Below are 23,284 nucleotides of genomic sequence, written 5' to 3' on the forward strand. Positions count from 1 at the left end.
CCATCACAGGGTGTTTCATCTACCAGATACATGAAGACAGACTCTCATCTGGCAAAATAGCAGTCTAAGACTTTTATTCCAGTAGCTTTGTCTACAAAAATAGGGTTTTGTCACAGTGGCTTTATCGTTTATGCAGAAAGCTGTGGTATGGCTTCTTCAAGCCCAGGAGCCTGGTGTGGCTTCTGCATTATTCCAGTCTTTCCCAGTTCAGGAATAAGCAGGTACAAGGGCAATAGGCCATATTAAAAGGACAAGATTATTTAGCTGTTCTGTTCTTTGTTAGTCCATAAGAATCCTTGTTCCTGTGAACACATGTGGCATAGCCTTCCATCAAGATTTTGCTGGCCACTTGCAAGTGCGCCGAGAACTTTACCAGAGCATGAATTGTTCATGATTTGTGCAGGTGTGTTCTCTCAAACCTCCATGTTGTGCCACCACCACTGCATGCCACTGCTAAGAGCAACACAGACTGACTACAATGGGCTGCATAAGGTTTGGTAGGAATGGGGCACAGCACCCCTGAGGTGGGAGCCACCACTTTGATCAACGGTGGTAACTTCAGCTGGTGATTTTCATCCTACAAAGTACTTATTGCTGCTACTTCCAAACAGGTTTTGTTCTCAAAGCAGGAGCCTTAAAAATTAGTGTGCAAGGAAGGGCAGCATCTAAAATGTTTATGCAAGGGGAAAAGTAGATCTTGTACATCCAAATGCGAGGAGAAAGGTAGATCTTGTACAGCCAAATGTCCTGTACTTATAGTGGCAAATCCAAACTTGGCAGCAAACAGAGCTGCTGTGTTCCCTACAGTCCCATTTAAAAATACTAACAGGTAATTAATATAAGATTTTAACTTATTTTAAATCTTTTAGTTGCAGTTTAGCATGCAATGTCACAATGGTATAACTATGCACCACAGTTTGGATCAGAAGTAAATCAATGTACATAACACAATGAAGATCTAGGTGGAGTTTCAGTTAATTCTACTGCTTCCCTTAGCAGGGATTATTTATTACATGCTGGGAGGTGCTCTGACAGCTACTACTGGATGCTACTTTCTAAAGTACAGATGTTAATCACAAAATCATCTCTCTAACCACCTCAAATCATGTTAGGTCGTCTGCTGCAGTACTGAATACTGGTCCTAATGAGAAGTGTGTGGTATGACAGACTGCACAATTTCCTTGACATCTCCAGGGAAGAGTATGAGGTTTCATACAGGAATCAGCTGGTTCATTGCCACAAATATTTCAACTGAACTTCTCAAAGGCTTCAGCACTGCTTACTAGGAAAAAGAAAAAAAGAATCTGAGTTAGAGCAAACAGCAATAAATGGTGTTTAGCCACAGGCTTGACTCATCAGGTCTTTCTCTTTGCGAACATTCCAAGCATGCTGTACATTTAAGTGCAGGTTATCAGCTAAGAGAATTGCAGCACATAAGTACTGCTGCTGCGTAGATCACACTGATCTGATGGCTGGTGACAACTCGCTCAAGTATAAATGAATTCCCCCTGCGTGCTGAACACATTCCACTAAGTCTTACTTCTACAAACAGTTACTTGCTTAACATTAAAAATGAGGTAAACTAATTGTGTTTGCTGATATTACTGATGTAATTAACTTCATAGTCATGTGAATTTGGGGCCAGAAGCCATACACAGCACAAGTGCTGTACTCTGGAAGGAAACATGAACAATTGCATGTTCCTGCTCAGGTGTGCTCTGGGCATCAATCTGAGGCTTCTTCTAAGCGTTTAATATGTTATTACTACTTCAATCCCTTCACTGAGTGGGGTGTTTTAAAGTGAACCAAATTAGTAATTTGATTCTCATATCAATATTATTTTTCCTATGAATTGCCCCCAGAATATTATTTGCTTTTATGCAAATTCAAAGTTAAGTTCTGTACCCTCAAGTGTTTACAATAAAAATACTTTTTTAAAAAAAATAATTCTTTCCTAACTGTGGCTCCTGACTTGTAAATTGGAAAAACATTCAGCCTGATTATCAATCCAGCAGTAATCTCCCAGCACTAAGTGGTAAAATACAATCATAAACATTCAGTGGTTTGTTTTTTCCCCAATTTGATTGAATCAGAATGTAGTAAGACACACTTTTTGTAAACTTATGATGCAATATCCTTTTTTTTTTTTGTGAGGGGAGGGGTGTTGTTTGTTTGTTTGTGGTTGTTTTGTCTGATTGATTTGGTTTTGTTGTTTTTTCTTCCCCAAAAGAGCCCAAGCAGTTTAAGCTGAAAGCGCACTCTTGTGACATCCCTGCACATCTCTCCTATGTTCATGAAACATCTGTTCTCTTTCACTAGGAGAAGAAATCCTAGCAAAGGAACATATGTCACACTAACATTTGTTAATGACTTTATAACTGTGGCTTTGCTTTATTTATTTATTACTCCTTAGCTTTGAATGCTAAAACTAAATGGAAATAAGACCATGTGGTTTAAGAACAATATTTATCTTTCATCCCCAAATGATCAGAAGCGTTCTTTATAGTGCAGGGAGTGAGGGAAGTAGCAAACACACCAAGGACTAACAAGACAACGATCAGGTTATCTAAAGGTATTTAGAACATAAATTATGATGCTACAGTGGAAAGTAACTCTCTTTGCTGTTTCCTTCTTAGAGCACCCCTTGCAATGGTGCTCTAAGAATTAGCAACATAAACAAATTATGAACTCCTGACCTGGGAGATTTGTTTGCTCAATTTTCATTTGTTTCTCTTCTAGTTAATATATTTTCTACCAAAATTCCTGTTCATATTTCAGCCAAGCCTTCAATTCTCTCAGGTTTCTATAACCATCTTACAGTCCATTTTGGATCAAGAAGCCACAGGGAATAGCAAAATAGTAAGAATGTTGTAGACAAAGTATTTTATTCTTTAAGGCAATTAAGCCAACTGAGCAAGATAATACCAGAATAGTAAGACTGTTATGTTCAATAGTTTTCATTAGCACAAACTAAACAGCCTAGAAGGTTCCACTATCTTTACACCAAGTGTAACAAGAGGAGAGTTCACTTGGATGGGGCAATAATCCACAAGTTTAGGATCTATATAATTTAAACCAACTTCCAAACCCCACAACTCTTGGGTCTTTATCCAGTTCACACGGGAGTAAGATAAAACTATAAATAAATACCCAGCATGAGAACTGATACAGAGAATTTTGCTCCCCGTTCTCTAAAAGATGCCAGCAATGGTTCCCAAACCCTAAAAATTATTTTGGTTAAGTTCTTTGCAGTGTACTTGTTTGGAGCAGAAATGAATGTTCTCCACCAGAGTGCACGTGCAGACCCACCATATCCTACAGCTGTCACTGACTCAATAAGGGAGGTGAGGAGTGGGAAACCACAGGCCGCAATTGTATTGTGTACCTTTAGGCTTCCTTAGCAACTTCATTGGGTGTCTTGTCCTCCACAGAAACTGAAAATGGAGACAAAACACCACTTAGAAACATTCGATACAGCTTACTCAGTGATAAATAGTCAAATAAGTTGTTCCCTTTGTTCTGGAGGATCCAAAGATTCACAGCTTGCACTGGGCTGGAAGGGACCCTCAAAAGTCACCTTGCCTAACCCCTCTGCACGCATCAGGGACACCTCCAACTAGATTAGGCTGCCCAGGGCCACATTGTATCTGATCTTGAATGTCTCCAGAGGTGGAGCCTCATCCCTAGGCATTCTGTTCCAGATCCAAAGGTCCAAGTGACACAGTTTACAAAGTCATATTAGGTACAGACATTTTAACTTAGCTTTTGAATTCTAATTGGAGAAGAGTTTAGAGGCCAAACTCCTTTGAAAATCTCCTCAGTGATGATTTTAAGACACATTTTTCTTTGCATTCATTTATATTGTTCAACCTCAACAGCAATAAAAGACAATTTGTAGCTGCAGGGAAACACTGTGAGGCTTATAAATATCACATGCTCTATATTTTTCCTTACAGCAATGCAATTTAAGAAAATCTTTCAAATTAATTCAGATATTAAAAGAAAAAAACAACAACAAAAAAGAAGAGTGTGTTGCATCTCACGCAGCACAAAGGAGAATGCATTGTTTTTAATGAACTTTACATTTAGCCATGTAGCAGAGCTAGAGAAAAACACACTCCCAGCATCCAGCTTAGCAAGACTTCTTCCCACTTCATGGCACAGAATTTCAGTTTGTCATTTCCTGCTCAGGTGCCAAGCAGAGTTATTGCTAGCAGCCACACTGCATCCCTTGAGTCCTGCCTGTTCTTGCAGCTAGTTCAGTGCAAGCAGCCATCAGTGCTTTCCAGAGACAAAGCATCCCAGACCCAGCTGCACTCTTGCACCTTCTGAAGCCTGCCTCAACTCCTCAGCATCGACCTCCTTGTTCCTTGAGGATGTGTCAGAAATCTTGATAGCTGCTCTTTCCTTGTCTAAGTTTTCCTCATGAGCAGAAGAAGCTGCAACATCCAAGACTTCAGCCACAGTTTCTATGAATCAAATTAGAGAGAGAATTGTCTAGTCTTTCCATTCAGCAGCATGAAGGAGGGCAAGCAGCCCAGGCTGACAAAATGTGAAGGCCCCACCTAACACACATATCTTAAATGACTGAGGGCAGCAGGAGCTATTACATGATTGATTTTTATCATGCAAATACAAGTTTGCAAGTGGAACTGCAGGGAAAGTCTCACTCTGGGGCAGAAAATTATAACCATGAACTATTTTCACATTTTTAGATAAAAAGAATTCTCCAACATCTCTTGCAGATACCTTGATTTTATTGCCTGACTGTTGTCAAACTATCAGTGATGTGTAAGATACTAGTGATGAAGTTTCCATGGAAATAATTTTAGTCTGATCAGCACAGACTAGGACATCACACAGACACTCCCCATAACCTTGCGAAGATATCAGCTAATTTAAAGGTAGAAATATCCTGAAGGCTGAAGGTTGAGGCTGAGATTCCAGTGTAGCATGCCTGCCAGTGAGCCAGTGCCATAGTATGGCTGATAGGCCCAAAATAGGCTTAATACATATACTGGCTTGCCCAGGCATGTTTTTCTGCTCCATGAGAGAATCAACCACAAGAAAAGAAGACAGAAGAACCTGGAGCCACTAAGTCTAAGGACTCTGGCCTGCCCAGACTTGTCTTCATCCTGTGGTAAACAAGGTACACACGCTTAGCTTGTGCCTGCCTTGTGCAAGGCCTGTGCTTTTCCCAAATTTGGATAAAGCAAGTCTATGGTTTTACCTAATATGGTAAGGTTTGGCTAACTGCCATTCTGATTGGCTATTCTGTGTCCAAAGAGCAATTAATCTCGGCTCACATTGATGAAAAGAGATATGCAGGTAAACAACGTGCTCTGCCATGCTATTCATGCCTGCTGTTGCCTGCTGCCATTGCTTACTGCCTTATTGTTTGCCTGGAAACCCAAGTGTACCAAGAACAGGCTCTAAGTGTCTCCATGCAACCAGCCTGCATGGCCAGCCTGACATCATGCTGAGACTATATGTGCTAGTTTGAAGCTAGCTAGAATGTTTTGGTGAGAAAAAGTAGATTATAGGCTGTGAAAGGAAAACAATGGTGATGTCTGCTTCCCTCAGAGTCTTGCTGAACAAGAAGAAAGTAAACACTAGATAACACTCTCGCCATTTTGCCTTCACTCTGCTTCTGGCTTCGGGCTGAGCTGCAGCTCCCTAACCTCACTTTCCACTAACTTTGCTTCTTAACCTCTTGGCTGAACCTCTGTTCTTCCTTAGGACAGGGGTAAGGTTGAGAGGGGCAGGGGGAAGGTGCAGGGGTGGTTGAGAGCCCCTCCTGGGGACTCAGGTTTCTGGGAGGGGAGTTGTGTTTCTGTATTACTTTTACCTTGTATATTTTTGTATATTTCTGTAGATATTGTAAATAGCTGCTTGTATATTGTGCTAGCTGTAAATAAATAGCTTCATTTATATTCCCAGAGCCCGGCTGAGTCTAGTGGGGTACTCCTAATGTGTGGGGGGGCAGGGTACACCCAAACCACCACACTGTACATCACAAGAAATCCTGCCTGCACCTGAAAGTCTCCTGCTAAGACCAGAAGTCCTGGAGATGCACAGATCGTCCAGAGGAGTCAGGAGACAAGGTCAGAGATTGTCTGCCTCCTTTCCCCAGAAGCCTGAGAAGAATAAAGTCTCAGCAGCCAACAAGACAGAGTTCCCTGAAAGAGTATGGGCACTGTCTGGGTCTGTGGCTAGCCCCCACGAGTCAGGTAATAATTTTATGAGTAAATACTTAGAAGCCTCTTTGTTATTCTCCCATTGCCTTCTGACATAAGCAGAAAGATCTCCTTGAGATCTTTACTGCTTAAAATTTGAAATGGCTTTCACATCCCTTCCTTGGGCACACCAAGCTGGAGATGGTAGGAGCCACCTCTCTGGTGCCACAGCTGAAGCGCTCTGTACAGGAAGAGAAAGCTGACAGCACTGGTGGTCTGACTACGCTGCCTCCCATCAGCAGCAGGCATGGCAGCCTGCAGCAGCTCAGTATCAAACTACTCACTGTTACTAATGTTAGGCTTGGCACCACCAGCTGCTCTGAAAGGAATTTTAACATACCCAGGACTCTAAGGACAAATGTCCTCAGGCCTCTCAGACACCCTGACATATTTCCACTATGCAACCATGAGTGCACAACCTCTTTGGACTATTCATTGCTTACAGGTAATACTGAACCCTAACAAAAATATCCCCTGCTGCTGCCCATGACAGCTACAGGCACTCTTGAGTGGTGTTTTGCTCCTCTGCTTTATGAGACAATCACAAGATAACAGTGTTGAGAAGAAACATTATCTTGCCAAAGTGCACACACAGCACCAGAGCATGACTAGGCAAACACCAGTAGCACATTACATATGCAGCAAGCACAACAGCAAACCAGTTGTGTTATGAAAACACATCTGTTTTGAATTGAGTAAATACAGAAAAGGAAATTGAATTTTCATTTGTAAACATGAGGGATTTACCCTTTAACTATAGGCAGGAGCATTAGGAAGCTACAGCAATTTATCAGTATAATACCAATTTTTAGGGAGCTATCCCTATCATTTCAATTTAAAAAAAAGGGGGGGGGGGGGGGGAGGGGCGACGGGGGAAGGAAGAGGGGGGAGGAAGAAAGAAGAGAGGAGAGAAAAGAGAAAAGAAAGAGAAAAAAAGGAAAGAGAAAAAAAACAATGAAAAAAGCAGAACTTGCTGCATTCTGTACAAAAGATTTTGTGCCATCTTTACAGACACAGTTTTCATTCTGCTGCAGCTGCACTGAGAGCACAGGATTCTGTGTTTCTAGGCTTTCACAGTAGGACAAAAAACATTCCAAATCCAGGGAGCTTCAGCATCCTGGTGATGGGCATTTGAATTGTCTGAACATCAGTAAGCTCAGCATTCCCCTGCGGAACAAAGCAGTGTGACAGGCAGGGGCTTGCACGCCCTCTGTGACTGACTTAGGATCTCTTCCATTAATAATAATATCCTTCCCTCCAACAGATTTGCTCCCAGTAATAGTAAACAAACCACAACACAAAGCTCCATGCACATGGATTGACTTTCTGAAGATGCTCCTGCTTGTATAGCTTCTTCTCCCAAAGCTTTCAAAGATTTAAGCTTTCCAACTTTCCTAAAGGGGTTTTTATGTGGAATCAGCCCGGACATGACAACAACAACCAAACCTGCACAGGCAGTAGTTTCCTGCAGTTTTCCAAGTTACTTAAAAATACTCTTTTTTGAGTGAAGCAGTTAGCTTGAAGCAGTATCCTTCATATCACCAATTATTTGTTTGGAGCAGTCAAGATGGGACTGGGATCTGCAATGCAGAACACCAGGTTCAATTACTTTAAAAAACAAATTAAAAAAAAAAAAGCAGAAGAATTTGGCTTTATAAAGATAAAATAATACAAGTTACCCAGCATAACACAAATGGAATCTGCCTGGAATGCAGGAGCCACAGCTGGAGCACAAACCAAAGCTTTGGTACTTTGAGCTGCCTATAACATGACCAATGTCAGATGCTAATTCCAAAAGGAAAAAAAATAGTCAAATTTAATTATGGAAACAGAAATAGTATTTCATTTTGGTGGGTTCAGAGAACCACTCATACTAGAATGTGAGGCTTTTGTGTAAAGCTTCTTCTCCATAAGGTCCACTGAAGGTCTCAGCATGTCCCCCAAAACAATTGAACAGGCAGAGCAAAATAATTTCCCATGCATTTTCATCATTTAAAGACCTGCTAATGGAAAACTGTCAGGAGAGTAAAACTCACTTCTAAAAAATCAAATTCTGCCACATCTGAAAAGTGATTCAAGAATGTTTTAGACTGCAAAATGGAGCACAAGAGGTGGAAGTACCCAGCTCCCTGTGCTGGTTTGAGGCTAATTGGAGTATTTTAATGAGAGAAATTAGATCACTGGTTGTGAAAAGAAAATAATGATTAAGTCTATAGCATTCATTGGTTTTGCTGAGAGGGATGAAAAGCCATAAAGTAAACAATTTGTCCCACTCTGGTCTGGGATGCTGAATCTATTAGTTGCTTCCTCCTTCTGCTCTAATGTCTCTCCACTAACCTTGGCTAACAGAAAACAACTTAAGTGTTGCTGGTTGTTTTGTTTGCCTGTCTGGGAAAACAGAAGGTAGCTCTCAGCCCCTTACGGGCAGTTTCCTTTGTCCAGGAGGGAGTTTGTATTTCTATATTATTTCTACTTCATCTATAATTGTAAATACTTGTATCTATGTTATGTATATCTCCTTGTAACTTTTTCTGTGCTGTGAATAGAGCTTCATCTTACTTCCAAGCCATCTGAGCTGGTCTGGTAAATTTCACACAGAATCACAGAAACATCCAGGCTGGAAAAGCCCCTCAGGATCACCAAGTCTAACTTATAACCCTACTCAACAAGATTCACCTTAAACCATATCCATAAGCACCACACCCAAACAACCCTTAAACACATCCAGGGTCGGTGACTCCACCACCTTCCTGGGCAGCTCATTCCAGTGCCTGAAATTCATTTGAATAGTAGGGGGGGAAGTTCCTAACCCAGCACACTCCCTCAGATCTAACGCAGGGAAGACACAGCAATAGCAGCAGGAGACTGCAATTCCCTTTAAGACAAACTTAACACACTTTGATTCCACCATCAGCTTTAAGGAAGATGGAAAAGAAATGTGTTCAGCAGTGTCTCCTGTTCTAAATGCTGAGCTGGTAGTGACAGCTAAGGTCCTTTTCCTTCCTTCCTCTCACTAGAAGCCATTTGCTACCCCAGGTAATTGCCCCGGGTTCAGCATCTCCTTCTTTAGCTTACATGGGCTCAAAGCACCAGCAGCCACACCAGCAGCAGAAAGAGAAGAAAATAATCACCAAGGCAGTTTGGGACAAAACAGGCAAAACACTTCATATATCCCTGTAAAGGGAGCAAATGCTTCAGGTTTCATTGACCAGAAAGATACAGGGAGCTCAGCACTCAGGGCTTGCAAATATCCATTGGGAATATCCCAAGCACTTAGGAATGTCACTCAGAACTACCTGAAATGCACTCTCTGATCACTGGCATTTTATTCAGTGACCATTTAGGACCATAACCAGCTGGAGTAAGTTATCCATCTCTTTGGAAAGAAAATACACTAAACACCGGACTTGAGGAAGAAAAAACTCCTGAGTGGTTAAACACAGACCAATGCCTCTCTCTCACACTGAATTCAGTGCTTGAGATTCAGACACAAACTCTATATGCTAAAATGAATTAGGGAACTAACAACTACTTAGAACAGCACTGATTATTTTTCACTCTGATCAGTTCCTTGAATGCAAGGGACAGAAACTAGTGGCTGGAAGCTCTGAAGCCATTGCTTGTGGAACTGCCCTGGCCTGACCACTGCATTGCTTGGATGTGGCACAAATGCAGCTTCAGCCTTCCCTAACTCACAATGCCTCGCAAGATCCCATGGGCAGTGAGCAGTGGGAGTTGCCTCCCACTGGCATTTCAGCTGTTTTGTAAATGAAACCTGAACTCTGGTTCAGGTTCAGGATCTGGATTTGGTTCAGGCTGAGAATTCAAGGTCTTGGAAAAAATGATTAACAAAGGCAGGATGGGATTTCTAATAATCTTGCTACCCCAGAAATATGTCACCTCATCTACTATCTACTACTTGTCTAATCTAGATAAAAATCCCTTAAGGCCAGCTGAGAGCATAAACCATGGCGGTATGAAGGACATTTTGTTAAAAAATATTTTTCTTCACTCAATAAAGGAAGAGAAGAAGCACACTAATTCAGTCAAACACTTTTTGCAGGTTGATTGTGCATAATGTAGGTCACTAGTTCCTAAGAAAAGCCTCATTAGTTTATACTAATGACCAGAGGACTCACTTCAAGAGAGCTGACTCTGCAAAGGATGAGTAAAAAAAGATTCAGATACTTGCAATGGTCAGACTAGAAGCATTGCAGTGCAAACCACATTAATCCAGAATGGGTTTATGCACCTCATGTGATTCCAAATATATAGTTTTATATTCTGTAGTAAGGATTTGTAGCAATGAGGAGCAATTCACATTGTGGTTGGATCGTTGAAACCTCAAGCCACTGATTGGAATGTGTTGTGAAGAAAAGTGGCTGAAGTTAACAGAAATGGCAAATAAGAAAATGAGGAATTTTCAGCAACCTGTGAAGACAGATTAGTTTGGTAACTTATCAAGCCAAACCCATGCACACTGATCACATTGGGTGACTCTCTGCTTGGCACAGCTGTGCCAGCGGGTCAGCAAAGTCCTGCCCAGAGAACAGTCAGTCTGTGGTGGTAAGCTTGATGGGGCAAACACGGGCTTATCCATACCCAGACGTGTTCCCCTGCCACCCTCCACCACCTTCTGTGCTCGGGGAAGCAACCGTGGGAGGGGAGGGCAAAAGCCCTGCTTTGCCTAATATGGTGAAGCTTGGCAAAGTGCCACTCTGATTGGCTAATCTATGTCCAATGCCCATTAGTGTCGGGCTGGATATTGACAAAAGGAATAAGCAGGTAGCACGGGACTGCTGCTGCCTCATTATGCATCCTGAATTTGCCTAGAGAACTTACCAGGAACAGGCTCTAAATGCCTGCACGCAATCGGCCTGCCTAGCCAGAGTGACATCATGCTGAGACTGCACATCACAAGACATCCTGCCTGCACCTGAAAGTCTCCTGCTAAGACTAGAAGTCCTGGAGATACACAGATCATCCAGAGGAGCCAGAAGACAAGGTCAGAGATTGTATGTCTCCTTTCCCCAGAAATCTGGGAAGAATCAAATCTCAGGGGCCAACAAGACAGAGTTCCACGTGCTTTGGGTACTGTCTGATTTATACTTTGTGAGTAAATACTTAAAAGCCTCTTCCAGTATATTTGCGCTTGCCACTTTAAGAAATAAATGTTCTAGTTTTGCCTGTTCCTTGTATGTATAAATTTCCAAACTGTGCGTTTTTGAACCTGTGAATAAGTTTTCTGGCGAGGCTTACCATGGAAAGCAGTGGCACATTCACCCACTAATCCTCCCCAAACCCAGTTACTCATCCAAACAGCATTTGGAATAGCAGTGAAGAGACCATGTCCTTCAGGATTTACAGAATTAAGAAGGCACTTATGCTCCAAAAAATCAAAGTTTGAAGCTAATTGCTCTTGCAAGTCTATCTGAGAATACCATAACCTCAAGCCTCAATACCAGAGCTGGAGAAAAGTTTATAGCCACAGTTAAAGTCACAGATGCACCCACACTGCCTAACACAAACAGCAGCTTGCCAGTCTGTGTTTTACAGCATTTGTTCTACCTGAAGAAAAATTGATCTTAATCTATGGTCCCCACAGAGAGTACACTTAGGAGAGCAGCAGGAAATGTATCTGCATTAGGCAGTAACCAAGAGTGACACTGCAATAGCTCAAACAAGCAAAAGGTACAGAAAAATAAAATTTAGAGGAAGCTAAAAACTTGGAACTAGATTATCTTTAAGGCCCCTTCTAACACAATGACTCTGTGATGTGTATGTACACAGGAGCTGGAGACAAAACGTCCACTGGCACCTTGCACTTCCAAACACTGCAGAAAGAATAAAAGAAATAACTGCATTTGGAACAGCAGAGGTTCATTGCTAGCAATAACAACACTTGCACCTTCATTTGCAGAGGTAACATCAAGCTATCAACAAATCCAGTGAAAGTTATTGAACCAGGTAATTCTTTTTCAAAGTTCTGAGAGAAAAAGCCTTCCCTAGCTGTGTAAAAATGTAGATACTTTTTTCCCTCTAAATGGAGAGAAAACATGACACAGATGGCTAAAAACAGAACTGAGAAGCAGTTCCAGAAAGATTTTAATTCTCACTTTAAAAACAAACACAATCATCACCAGTTGTTGAGTGCAGGTAAGCACTGAACCAAGTGGTACCTAAGGAACAGAGAACTTTTGAATCAAAATCCCATCTTCTCTACTCTAAGCATTGTGCCAGTGGGAACTATCTGTTAGGTAGCTTCAGGGAAAGGATGTTGGTCTCAGCCTGTGTGTAAACATACACCTACTGCTTGTGAAACCCTTCGTGCAGCCAAGAGCCAGAGGCTGACATTGATTCCTCAGACCCAAGGAACAACTTCAAGGGTAATGCTGCTCTCCTGCAGATGGAGCCTACAGGAGAGCAGTCCCTAAAGGGAGGCTCAGATGACCCAGTGGCAGGAGTCTCTGCAGCCTCCTAGGGCAGGACTCTGGTTGCACAGCAATCACAGTGGCTTAGTCCCATGGGGAACCTCATGTGAACTGCTTATGAGAGCCACAGGCTTCACCTTTGGCTTTGGCATACCTGTTGGCAACAGTCGTTTACAACAGCCTTCACTGGGGATCAGTGCACCACAGAACTGCTCTCCAGTGTGGAGAGGGGGGGTTGGAAGGGACTTCCAAAGATCGAGTCCAACCACCTGCTAGAGCAGGGTCATCTAGAGCAGGTGTCAAAACCAACCTGATGTTTTACTGAATTATGACATTTTTAGTCCTAGTGACCAAGATCACAACATTTTGGCTGCTATGCAAGACTTGGTTACACTGACAGAAGAGCTGTGACTATTTAGTCTGGTTTAGGAATGGCCAGTGAAATACAGCATTTGAGATTATTCCTTAACAGTCCCTGAAGAACCAGGCCACTGAAACAACTGTTTAACCCATCATATGACATGGTCACCTTAATAGAAGATCTTAAAGAAAAGACCTAGAATGGGGTGGTGAAATACATTTTTCATTCCACAGAGAGTAACTGTGGTGCCACAGGCAACATGCTTATGGAGACACTAATTTAATAAACTGAATTACCTTCTGCTCAAGACATGTCAAGGGAGCACCTGAAATAGTTTTCACTGCAAGACAAACTCTGTTAGGAACCCTGACATTTGTTCTTAATGTTCTGTAGTAGGAGGCAAAATTTATAGAACCCACAACACACACACAAAAAACTGACACTGTGTTAACCTTGCACTGCAGCAGCTTCTGAATTAGCGACGACTTCCAAATTAGCAGCAGCTTCCTGCTGTGCTTCCTCCACAGCAGGGGGTGCCTCGGGAGCCAGCAAATCCTTCTCCTCTCCAGTTTCTGAGAGTACCCCAGAACTTTCATCCTGTACTGCAGGTCCAGCAGCAGCTACTGCAGCAGCCTCTTCCATGGCTGTCTCTCCTTCAGTGACTCCACTTGTCTCTTCTTTGTCACCTTGTAAGGATTCATTTAATACAATAAAGAGAGTAATGTGCATGCATGCAACACAAATTCACTAACTACTCTTTACCATCATCCTCACCTACATTTGAAATGGGAAACCAAGACTTGGGATCAGAGTTTACAAAATTAAGAAACCAGTACTTAATCCCCATATACTGTCTAATGTGGCACCATAACAGATGTTTACAAGATGAGGAAACCATATTCTTAATTACCAAGTTTCAGGATTGCTTCAGCATGGTGAGAAAATAAACTGTGTTAAAGCAAGAGACTGCAAGAAGTGGGACTGCAGGGAAGGAGGGAAAAAAAAAAAAGACTCAAAGTGTTGTTCCAAACCCACTCTGCTGAAAGCGCCGATGATAAAGCAGCCATGAATGCCAAAGGGAGCAGGATTCTTGCCCTGTCTGCACCCAGCAATGGAAGTACCACACTGGGAATAAGACATTTGCTAACATACTTAAAAGAGTTGATTAGCCACCAGACTCACGGCTTAGAAGCACTGCAAGCCAAGATGTACCTTCAGTTTGTGCAGGGCTACTTTAAAGATGGCTAACTTGGCTGCCACTAGCTACAGAGGTGCCAAGCCTAGTGGTGATTAGTTTTCAGATGGGTTTTGTGCCATCTAGCCCTGTGTTGCACCAGGTGCTCTGCCCTCCCTATTCCTCTGCTGTACTGAATGACTGTGACCCCTGCAAGAGCCTTCAGGGAAGAAGGGCAAGGTCTGTGAGGGAGAATTAAACAGGACATTCTCAGTGAAACTAGATTTATATAAGAAATACCTTGCTAATTTTACGTGGTTAGCATTCACTTCACTGGAGATACAATGACGTGCTTTTTTTTTACAGGACCCAGCTGTCTTTTAAAGTCTTCTTTAGGCTGCCGTGGACTGGTCTCTTTAGAATCTGAAAACCCCAGTGCTTTCCAACCATACACTACTTCAAACTCAGTTGAGACAAGTCTTAAACACTAACAGCACAAAGCAAGGTCGATGCACAATCATAACAAAAGAAAGTTTTGTTCTACCTGTTCATTGCAGGTTTACCTCTAGAACCAGCTCACCATGTAACAAAACACAACTGAGAATGACATTTGTGATACCATGTCAACTAAGCGAGAACAGAAACAGCTTAAAGGAACATGGTCAGAATTTATTTTATTCCTTTTTTTTATCTGTTTAAAAGCTAAACAGATGAATTTTCACTCTGGATTTTCTTGTGCTAGTTCAAGACTATCATTTTGTGTCCAGGTTTAAACACAAATCTCTTCACAGCTCAGGAAGAAAACAAGATTTGTATTGTGCAACCTGATCATGTCCCTTTAAGAGGATGCTGCATGTCAAAACCACTAAATTGATCACACAAAGAACAGCCAAGCTCAGCATTCAGAACACTTTATTGGACAGTCAAACACAGAGTGTATTAATTCAGAACATCCAGCTTCTCAATTTCAGAACTACCTTCTACAAAGCAGATTCAGTAGTAAGCTCAATATGGTTTGGCCTTGCAAACACAGGTAGCTCTTTTAAAGTCTCACAAGGAAGGAGTTTTACAATAGAAGGCATAAAGTCATCCCAAAGTAGGCTGCAAGGTACGCAATGGTGAACGACTGTCCTTTGTATTTAACTTCCTCGGGTTTGGAAAGAGATTTCCCTTGTATTTTAGTCTGGAAAGTGTAAAAGCAAAGCAGAGATTAGAAAGATTGAATCAGCTTGCATCAAGTCAAAAAGAAAAGTCACTACTAATAAAGAAGGAACTGAAGTTTAAAAGAGGTGCATGAAACAGAAGACAAAACTCACGTTTTGCTACATAAGCAAGTAGAAAGTTCTGCAAGGCAAACATCATTTTACAGTCCAAATGATGTCCCAGACTTTCTACTGCTCCTTCAAGTCAGTCTTCTGACAGGGGCTTATTAAAACCCCACTCAAAATTTGCAAGCAGCTTTCAGTTAAGAAGAGCTACAGAAAACTTTGCCATGTCTTATATAATTTCATTAAGATACCATTAAGTATCATTCCAGCTCGCCAATAAACAAAGAAGCCATTTAATTGTTTCTCTTGCTTTGACAACCTTGTTTGCTACATGCAATTCTTTGTAATAGATATTTGAGATTTGGGCAAAAGGGGAGAATTTCTCTCAGGATGAGAAACTCTGGAAATTATATATATCAGGAGACTCATTCTCTGATTAGCTGCTCCCTAGTATTAAGTTCTCCAAGCTATAAAGTCCTCTTACCACAGGACATAGAGATGCTATGCCGTGACTGTTTGGCATGTTGCTGTTACCAGCACTGTTACACAGCTTATCTTAAGCCTGATTTTATGTGACCCTAAAAAATATATCAGATCGCTTTGAGAGTAGAATTTGTAATCACTCTTATCAGCAGCGCTCACTGTGACAAAGTGTTACAGACTACCTGTACCTACAGAATGAGTGGGGAAAGAAGCTTGCAGAGGCACCTCTGGGAAAAGCAGCACTATAGGAACACTCTGACAAGATAGACACAAAAATAAAACTACGCAGGGAGCAGGAAAAAAGAGGAGAGAGACATCGATTCTTTTGAGCAAGCACACAGAGGGTTCTATAGGAAAAGTAAAAACAGAAACCTCTTTTGAGAGGATACAACTGGGAGCGAAGAAGCTGATTCAACAGTAGTTTTGTATTCTGAGCTGGAATTGGCCACTCAGAAGTCCAGTTAAAAGCTCCTGGTTAAGCATTTATTCAGAAATCCAATACTGAAGATCATACAGGAAACAAGTTTCAATTGTGCTCCCTGGATAGCCTTAGAAACGTTCTGGACTTCTTACTATCAATAATAAGTGTTGGGAATCACGTTCGGTGGAGCGCTATGGGAAGATGACTCTTTATTCACCAATATGGTTAGATGGTCAAATCCACTTTATTTCCGTGATACAGTGACTTATATGCATTCTAACAAGAGGCGTGCTCAGCTTAAGATTGGTTACAGGTGATAATTGAAAGGTTACATGTAATGTGCACATAGGTTAACTTATCACAACATTCCAAGGGTCAACCCTCCAGACCACCCACTCCAGCCCCCTTGGTTATCTAGTCTCTGCCCACTGCAGCTGTGTGTGGGGTGCTCAGTTGTTTACATCTCGATTTCCTAGCCTCGCTGGGAACCAAGGACGTTCTCAGCGCCAGTTACCCATGTTTATGACTTTATGTCCTCGACTGGCGAGAAATTCTTCCACAAATAAGGGCGGCAGCAATCATCCAATATTGGCTGGGGCATTCATCTAAGTTACTAAGCAGCACAAGATTACAGGATGTCTGGAGAGCACTCAGAGTCAGAATGAAGTTACAGAGCACTAAGTACTCTCACTCCAGTCTCAGGTAACAGAGGTGTGGCCTTCGTTAGTCAACAGCACCAGTGACTGTGAGCATCCCACTCAAACGTTTCGGTAGCCTTAGGGATAAAACTCAGGACCTTGCAGAGGTGAACCTTAAGAGAAAACTGGGAATATAACAGATGTCATTTGGAGTGCCCTGGAAGTTCTGCTTAATTAATTCACATCTACCACGTTCTTCGGATCCTATCAGTCAGAATGTCACTAATGTAGCCCTCATTTCTTTCCTGAACACCATGAACACCAAAGGTCTGCTTTGGTCCTAGTTAGATTTTTTTTTTTTTACTTTAAGGACAACACAAGATTGCATTGAATTTGTGGCAAGATTCTCAGCATTTTAAAACATTAAGTTTAAAAAACATATTGCTTCTAACTGCTTAAAAGAAAGGAAACTGAAGTTTTTTTGCCATTCTATATCTTAAAATTTAAGATTTAGAACTTTTAAAGTTCTAAAACTAGAGGCCATATTGTGGAACTTCAAGACAAACAGCTTCAAATTACATGATTTGAATTATTCAAAGCATGTTCTTCCATTGTAACAGAAAAAAAACCCAACCTAACTGAGGACACTTTATTCAAATATATTTTCCCTCAAAGAATAAATTAAATCAATTCTCCAGATGCCAGCATGAGAAAAAATAAGGAACAGCATCAAGTGCTTTAAATGTATTTATTTATGACATAAATAAAAACATAAAAATCCTCTATACGTTTTTTATTGCTGTTCCTAGCAAGGCCATGCTTGCCAAAGTTTTGTCTTTGATGTTAATGCTATCAAAACACTAATTGATGCAGACAGAGACAACATTCCATTACAAGTATTTGAACTAATGTAGTCTAATTATTTAAGCACGAATAGCTAAGTGAAGATCTGCCATACATTTAGGTGGTGTCTGCTTTTCATTTAATCCCAAGATTTAAAAAAAAATCAAATCAAATCAAAGTTATGTGACAGGAAATGGGTCCCATTTACTTTTTTTTTTTTTTCCAAAGTAGTTTTTTTTTCCCTATTGAACTGTGCTCCCTCCTGGCACATGGCCTGCAGCCAAGCTGTTGACCAAGAGAAAGGTACTACCTCCTTCCCCCCGACAAGCAGAAAAATAAAAATTATTTTGACAGCAGGATGCATTTAGTCAAATTTCATTAAGCTTCCAGTAAATTAAATGCAAACACTCAACACACAATTAATGGTTCACACATCAACTCCTTCCATCCCGCAGGTTGATCACAGGCCAGATTCACTGCCTAAACATTAAGCCCATTCCCATGAGTTGTGCAGAAGTAGCTCTGTAACAGAACCCTGTACAAATGTGTTTGTCTTTACTCCCACTAACAGAGCTCAGACAAGGACTTGGCCAAAGTTAAGGCCTGATTAGACAATCCAGAAATCTGTTCTAGATCCTTGCGTACCAAGAGAACAAGAGAGAAGAGCTCAACTCACCCCTGCTCGACCAAGGTTTGGTTTTCCGCCCCTCAGCCCTCTCATGAAGAATATTCATATGTTCAATGTAGTTGCTGCGGGACGAGCTGACTACTCTGTAGGCCTGCAAGGTAATTACACCTAAATTTACTGCTACATTCTTGCAAAGTTCCAGACAGAAAGAGGGAAGAAAGTGGTTCTTCAGCAAGTGCTACATCTCATCTTAAAGGCTTATCAAAGTATGTTAAGCAAGGTTACGAAAAAAAAAATCTATTTTGCTCTACTAACATACTTACTTCTTATTTCTCCACTGTTAACAAATATAATACCATGCAGCTTTCAAAGTGCTGTTTGAATCAAACAGTGTTTTGAGCTAAATATTTAAAAACAACAACAAAACAACGATAAAAAGACAGCCAGAGATTCTGTTACTCCTCCAGAGCTGCAGTCACAGAAGTTTGATGCTATGAACAAGCAGCAGCTACTTACCATTCAAGTGATTAATCTGTGGGAGAGGGAAACACATACATCTCTGGGGTGTGCTAGTCACTGTCCTGTTTCTTGTCATTATCACAAATCTCCTCCACTGGTGGAGTAGAAGGAAGCTATGAAATGGAGGCTTTGGGTATGTGAAGCACAGTCTGATATATTCAGATGCAGGGAAGAGAATGATCACCAAAAAGGTTGACAAAAACAGATGTTTACAAAACTTTAACATGTTTTTTTAAAGTAATATTCTTATCATGAATGAGGTTCATAATCTTCCCCCTGAAGCTTCAGACAGCTTACTTCATATCGGTCTTGCCCACTTTGAGATACTCTTAATGTTTGTGGTTGACAAGAAGAGGTAAGGGGTTGGAGGCAGCAGGTGCCTTACTCTATCTTTGGATGCATTAATTTTGCATAGTCTTAGGTATGTTTTCCACTAAGAATAACAACAGCACCAGATACTGGGTTAACAGTACAACAGGCAAGCACTAGGCATTCAGTTTCTTTAGCTCTCTTGAACTGATTTTTCAGTTAGACTGTATTTATATACTATGACAACCACATTCTATTGACTGTCTTTAATCCAGCACACACCTTATACCATGCCAACTCAGAAAGCACAAACAACTCCATTCCCAAACACTTACATAAAATAAACCACCAAAAGCAGCAACACCAGCAAGGAGGTAGTAAATCATGTTCTCTCCAGAAGAGCCAGGAACACTCCCAGATGACATCTGGCGAGGAGGTGCTACAAAAATAATTTTTGAAATTGATGTAAAGTGCTGCTAAAACACCAGCACAAAACAGAATGAAAGAACCTGATCTTTGTATGGGAAAGGATTACTTAAACAGATGTAACAGAGAGGTACATCTTAGTGATGTTTAGACAACTGAACAACACAGAGTGTGGTGCTTAACTGAAGGAGGTACATGGCTGAGGTCTCCATAAGAGTGTAAGATTTTCTGGGAACTGTGATCTCTGCCTAACAACACCCAAATACTGGATGCAGCCTATACTGAATAAGGAACTACCTAAGGAACAAAACAAACAAACAAAAAAGGACTGTAAAAAAGTTCCTGCCCGAGGTATACAAAGGAATTAATCTGTCCTTACTCAACCTTGCTGCAGTCATAATTAGCAGATATAACAAACCTTCAGTTTAATAATTAAGTACTTTTAAGGAAAACTCTTTTACTTTGAATTCACATTTCCCCCTTCTTAAATGGATTGCTATTTAGATACCCATCCATAACTCAGGTATTGATTGGCAGGGCAGGCAGGATTACATTATTTTAACCCTGATCAAGTACATATTCACTAGATCAGGAGGGTTATTTTTGTTCACTATTTCTGTAGCTTTGGTGCTTGTTATAGAGCATGGATTCTTCAGTACATCTCAAAAAGATCCACAATAAGACCCACGACCATCATTCTGTTCAGCAGCAAAGCTTTCAGCTGAATTTGGCGGCTTCATCCCAAATGAGAAGTGCCTCAATGAAAGGGTGTTTGCTAAACATTAAAACACCTCAGAGCATTTCAATCGGCAGCTGCAAAAATAGTCTCAATCTCAAAACGTTGCCATCGGGTGCTGGATTATGTTCAGTATTATCTGTCTCATGACACACTTCTCCGATCCCTCTCCAATAGCCGAGCATCCTAATAGATCTTCTGATATTTGCATCTGCATTCCGCAGTACTTTGGCATTAAGGCCGCCTTCGCAAAGGCTGCACATTACAGTCGAAGGGTGCTCATAGAGCCTGCATTCATTCAGCACGGCCTCAGGAATTTTTTTTTTTTTTTGCTACTGGTTACACAATTCCTGATGCGCCAAAAGCCATGGCCGCACACACCGGGCTGATTCACGCTGTCCCCAGAGCTGAGGAAGGCGCTGCTTTGGCCGCCCGCTTTCCCCTCTCTACGATTTTTTTTTTTTTTTTTTTTTTTTCCGGGGTGGCAGTGAAGACGAGGGCGGTCCCCTCGCTCCAGGAGCGCGGTCACACCTGCCCGCCACCGAGCCGCTTCCACGGAAGAAATGGGGAGAGATGGCGGAGCACGGCCCCACTGGCAGCCGCTACTCCCAAGGACGAGCCGCCTCGCGGAGCGCGATCCCGCCTGGCTCGGGCTGGGGCTCCTCGGCGGAACTCGGCAGCGGTTTGAAGGCAGCCCGTTCCCAGCAGGGCTGACCAAGCACCCGTCCGGATCCTCCTGCCCCGCACACGGCGGGAGCCGCAGCCGAGCCCCGTCACCAGCCATAGCATGCAGCATCCGACCCGCGACCTTCGCGCGTCCTCCTGCCTCTGCAGTGAGACGCGGCGGCGCGTCACCGTCACCCTCCCTGTCCCGTCCCATCCCGCCCCGCGCGTCCCCCTCCCCGCCTCGCACTGTCCCGTTGACCTCTACTCGGCCCTCGGTCGAGATCCGAGACGGTCTCCGCGTACCACGCTGCTTGAGGCGGCTGGCAGCAGGGGGAGCCCTGCTTAGGCGGGAGGCCAGTGCCTGCGAGGTGGCCCTGCAGAGGTACATGGCGGCGACAGCGATGGCTGGATAGCAGAGCGGGCACGCCGGACTGCCTGACAGCGCGAAACGCGGCGGAGGCAGAAGACACCGATCCTCCACCCCTCTTTCTTGAGGGGCGGGACCGGCGTAGCCCCGCCCCCGGACCTGTGCCCGCGCACCTGGGCACGCTGCCGGCAGAGATGAGGATGACCCGGCGCTGCGGCGGCCTTGTCGGGGAGCGGAGGCTCTGATGCGGTGAAAGAGAGAACCTCCCGTAATGCAGGGATCATACCGGGTACCGCTACTTAAACGTGAGCCAGAGAAATGGAGCCATCGGCGGTCGCTGTTGAGACCCGTGTAATGCGAATTACTGGAAACTCCACAGCCCCAGAACAGGATGAAAGACACCGGGGACTGCATTCATCAAGGGTAAGTGCGGGAAACCTACTTTTTCTTAGTAAAGCAATGTTCCTTCACCAACATAGTTCCTGGAAAAAGATCAGGAGGAATTAACCAGGTTGGAAAAGCCCTTCGAGATCATTGAGTCCAACCTATCACATAACCCTTCTAATTAACTAAACTTAACTAAGTGCCTCATCCAGCCTTCTCTTAAACACCTCCATGGATGGGGACTCCACTTCCCCAGGCAGCCTATTCCAATGCCAATCACTCTTGCTGTGAAGAACTTCTTAACGTCCAGCCTGAACCTGCCCTGGCACAGCTTAAGGCTGTGTCCTCTTGTTCTGTCCCTGGATGCCTGGGAGAAAAGACCAACGCCACCTGGCCACGACCTCCCTTCAGGTAGCTGCAGACAGCAATGAGGACTGCCCTGAGCCTTCTCTTCTCCAGGCTGAACACCCCCAGCTCTCTCAGCCTCTTTTCACAGGGTTGCACTCCAGCCCCTTCACCAGGCTCAGTGCCCTCTGGACATGTTCCAGTACAACATGTTTCTCAAATTGAAGGACCCAGAACTGGACACAGTACTCAAGATGTGGCCTAACCAGTGCTGAGTACAGGGGTAGAAGGACTGCCCTGCTCCTGCTGACCACACTCTTGTTGATCCAGGCCAAGATGCCACTGGCCTTCTTGGCCACCTGGGCACACTGCTGGCTCATGTTCAGTTGCCAGCCAGCATCCCCAGACCGCTCTCTGCCTGGCTGTTCCCCAGCCACTCTTGGGATTGCCTCGACCCAGACACCTGGCACTTGGTCTTGTTGAACCTCCTAAGGTTGGCTTGTGCCCACCTCTCCAGCCTGTCCAGGTCCCTCTTGATGGCATCCCTTCCCTCCAGCATGTCTGCTGCACCGGACAGCTTGGCACCATCAGCAAACTTGCTGAGGGTGAACTCAGTGCCACTGTCCACATCACCCACAAAGATGTTGAACAAGACTGGTCCCACGCCTGATCCCTGAGGAACTCTTTCAAAGAACATCGGAGGCTTGTTAAGCCCAGCAAGCTTGCACAAAAGATTGCTTATGGTGGGAAGCCATCCAAAGCAGGGATGGTCTGGTCCCTCAGGAGCTTGTCCTTTGCAGTTCCCAGGGACTCTCTCTCTGCAGGAACTATCCAGGCTGGGGAGAACCCCAAGGCAGGAAGCATCCCAATATTTATACCTTCCTAGACAAAGTGTCGAGTTACCATTTCTAGGTGCAAAGCACACAGCCAATCACCAGCCCGATTTCAGCGCAGGCATCTGCACGGGTCACTCCTCCTGCCAGAAGGAGCCTTTGCTCCCTCCCCTTCAAGCCTGCACGGCAGGGGGTGAAAACAGGTTTTTCGCGCCT

General features: G+C 43.1%; 1 protein-coding gene across 2 annotated transcripts; it reads right to left on the bottom strand.

The window, feature by feature from the left end:
- Positions 1-844: 844 nt before the first annotated feature.
- MGARP (mitochondria localized glutamic acid rich protein) lies at positions 845-21,664 on the bottom strand. Of its 2 annotated transcripts, XM_064150013.1 has the most exons (7): positions 21,443-21,663; positions 19,647-19,750; positions 18,532-18,634; positions 13,481-13,714; positions 4,326-4,469; positions 3,386-3,434; positions 845-1,282 (listed from the first exon to the last, which is right to left on the bottom strand). In XM_064150013.1, exons 1-6 carry the CDS (start codon positions 21,525-21,527, stop codon positions 3,388-3,390), a joined length of 717 nt encoding a protein of 238 aa, XP_064006083.1. In that variant the 5' UTR covers positions 21,528-21,663; the 3' UTR covers positions 845-1,282; positions 3,386-3,387. The 2 variants fall into 2 exon arrangements, with proteins under 2 accessions (XP_064006083.1, XP_064006082.1); XM_064150012.1 differs by lacking the exons at positions 845-1,282; positions 3,386-3,434 and having other exon boundaries at positions 3,825-4,469; positions 21,443-21,664.
- Positions 21,665-23,284: the final 1,620 nt, after the last annotated feature.

The sequence above is a fragment of the Pogoniulus pusillus genome, chromosome 10, assembly GCF_015220805.1.
Source record: "Pogoniulus pusillus isolate bPogPus1 chromosome 10, bPogPus1.pri, whole genome shotgun sequence".
NCBI classification, from domain to species: Eukaryota; Metazoa; Chordata; class Aves; order Piciformes; family Lybiidae; genus Pogoniulus; species Pogoniulus pusillus.

Bases quoted from the DNA above. Each gene is read 5' to 3' on its own strand.
- MGARP (XM_064150012.1), bottom strand. From the start codon at position 21,527: ATGTACCTCTGCAGGGCCACCTCGCAGGCACTGGCCTCCCGCCTAAGC. The intron at 18,635-19,646 runs GTAAGTGTTTGG...ATTACCTTGCAG, and splicing joins CTTTTGGTGGTTTATTTTAT to GCCTACAGAGTAGTCAGCTC. The intron at 13,715-18,531 runs GTGAGTTGAGCT...AATCCTTACAAG, and splicing joins CAAACCTTGGTCGAGCAGGG to GTGACAAAGAAGAGACAAGT.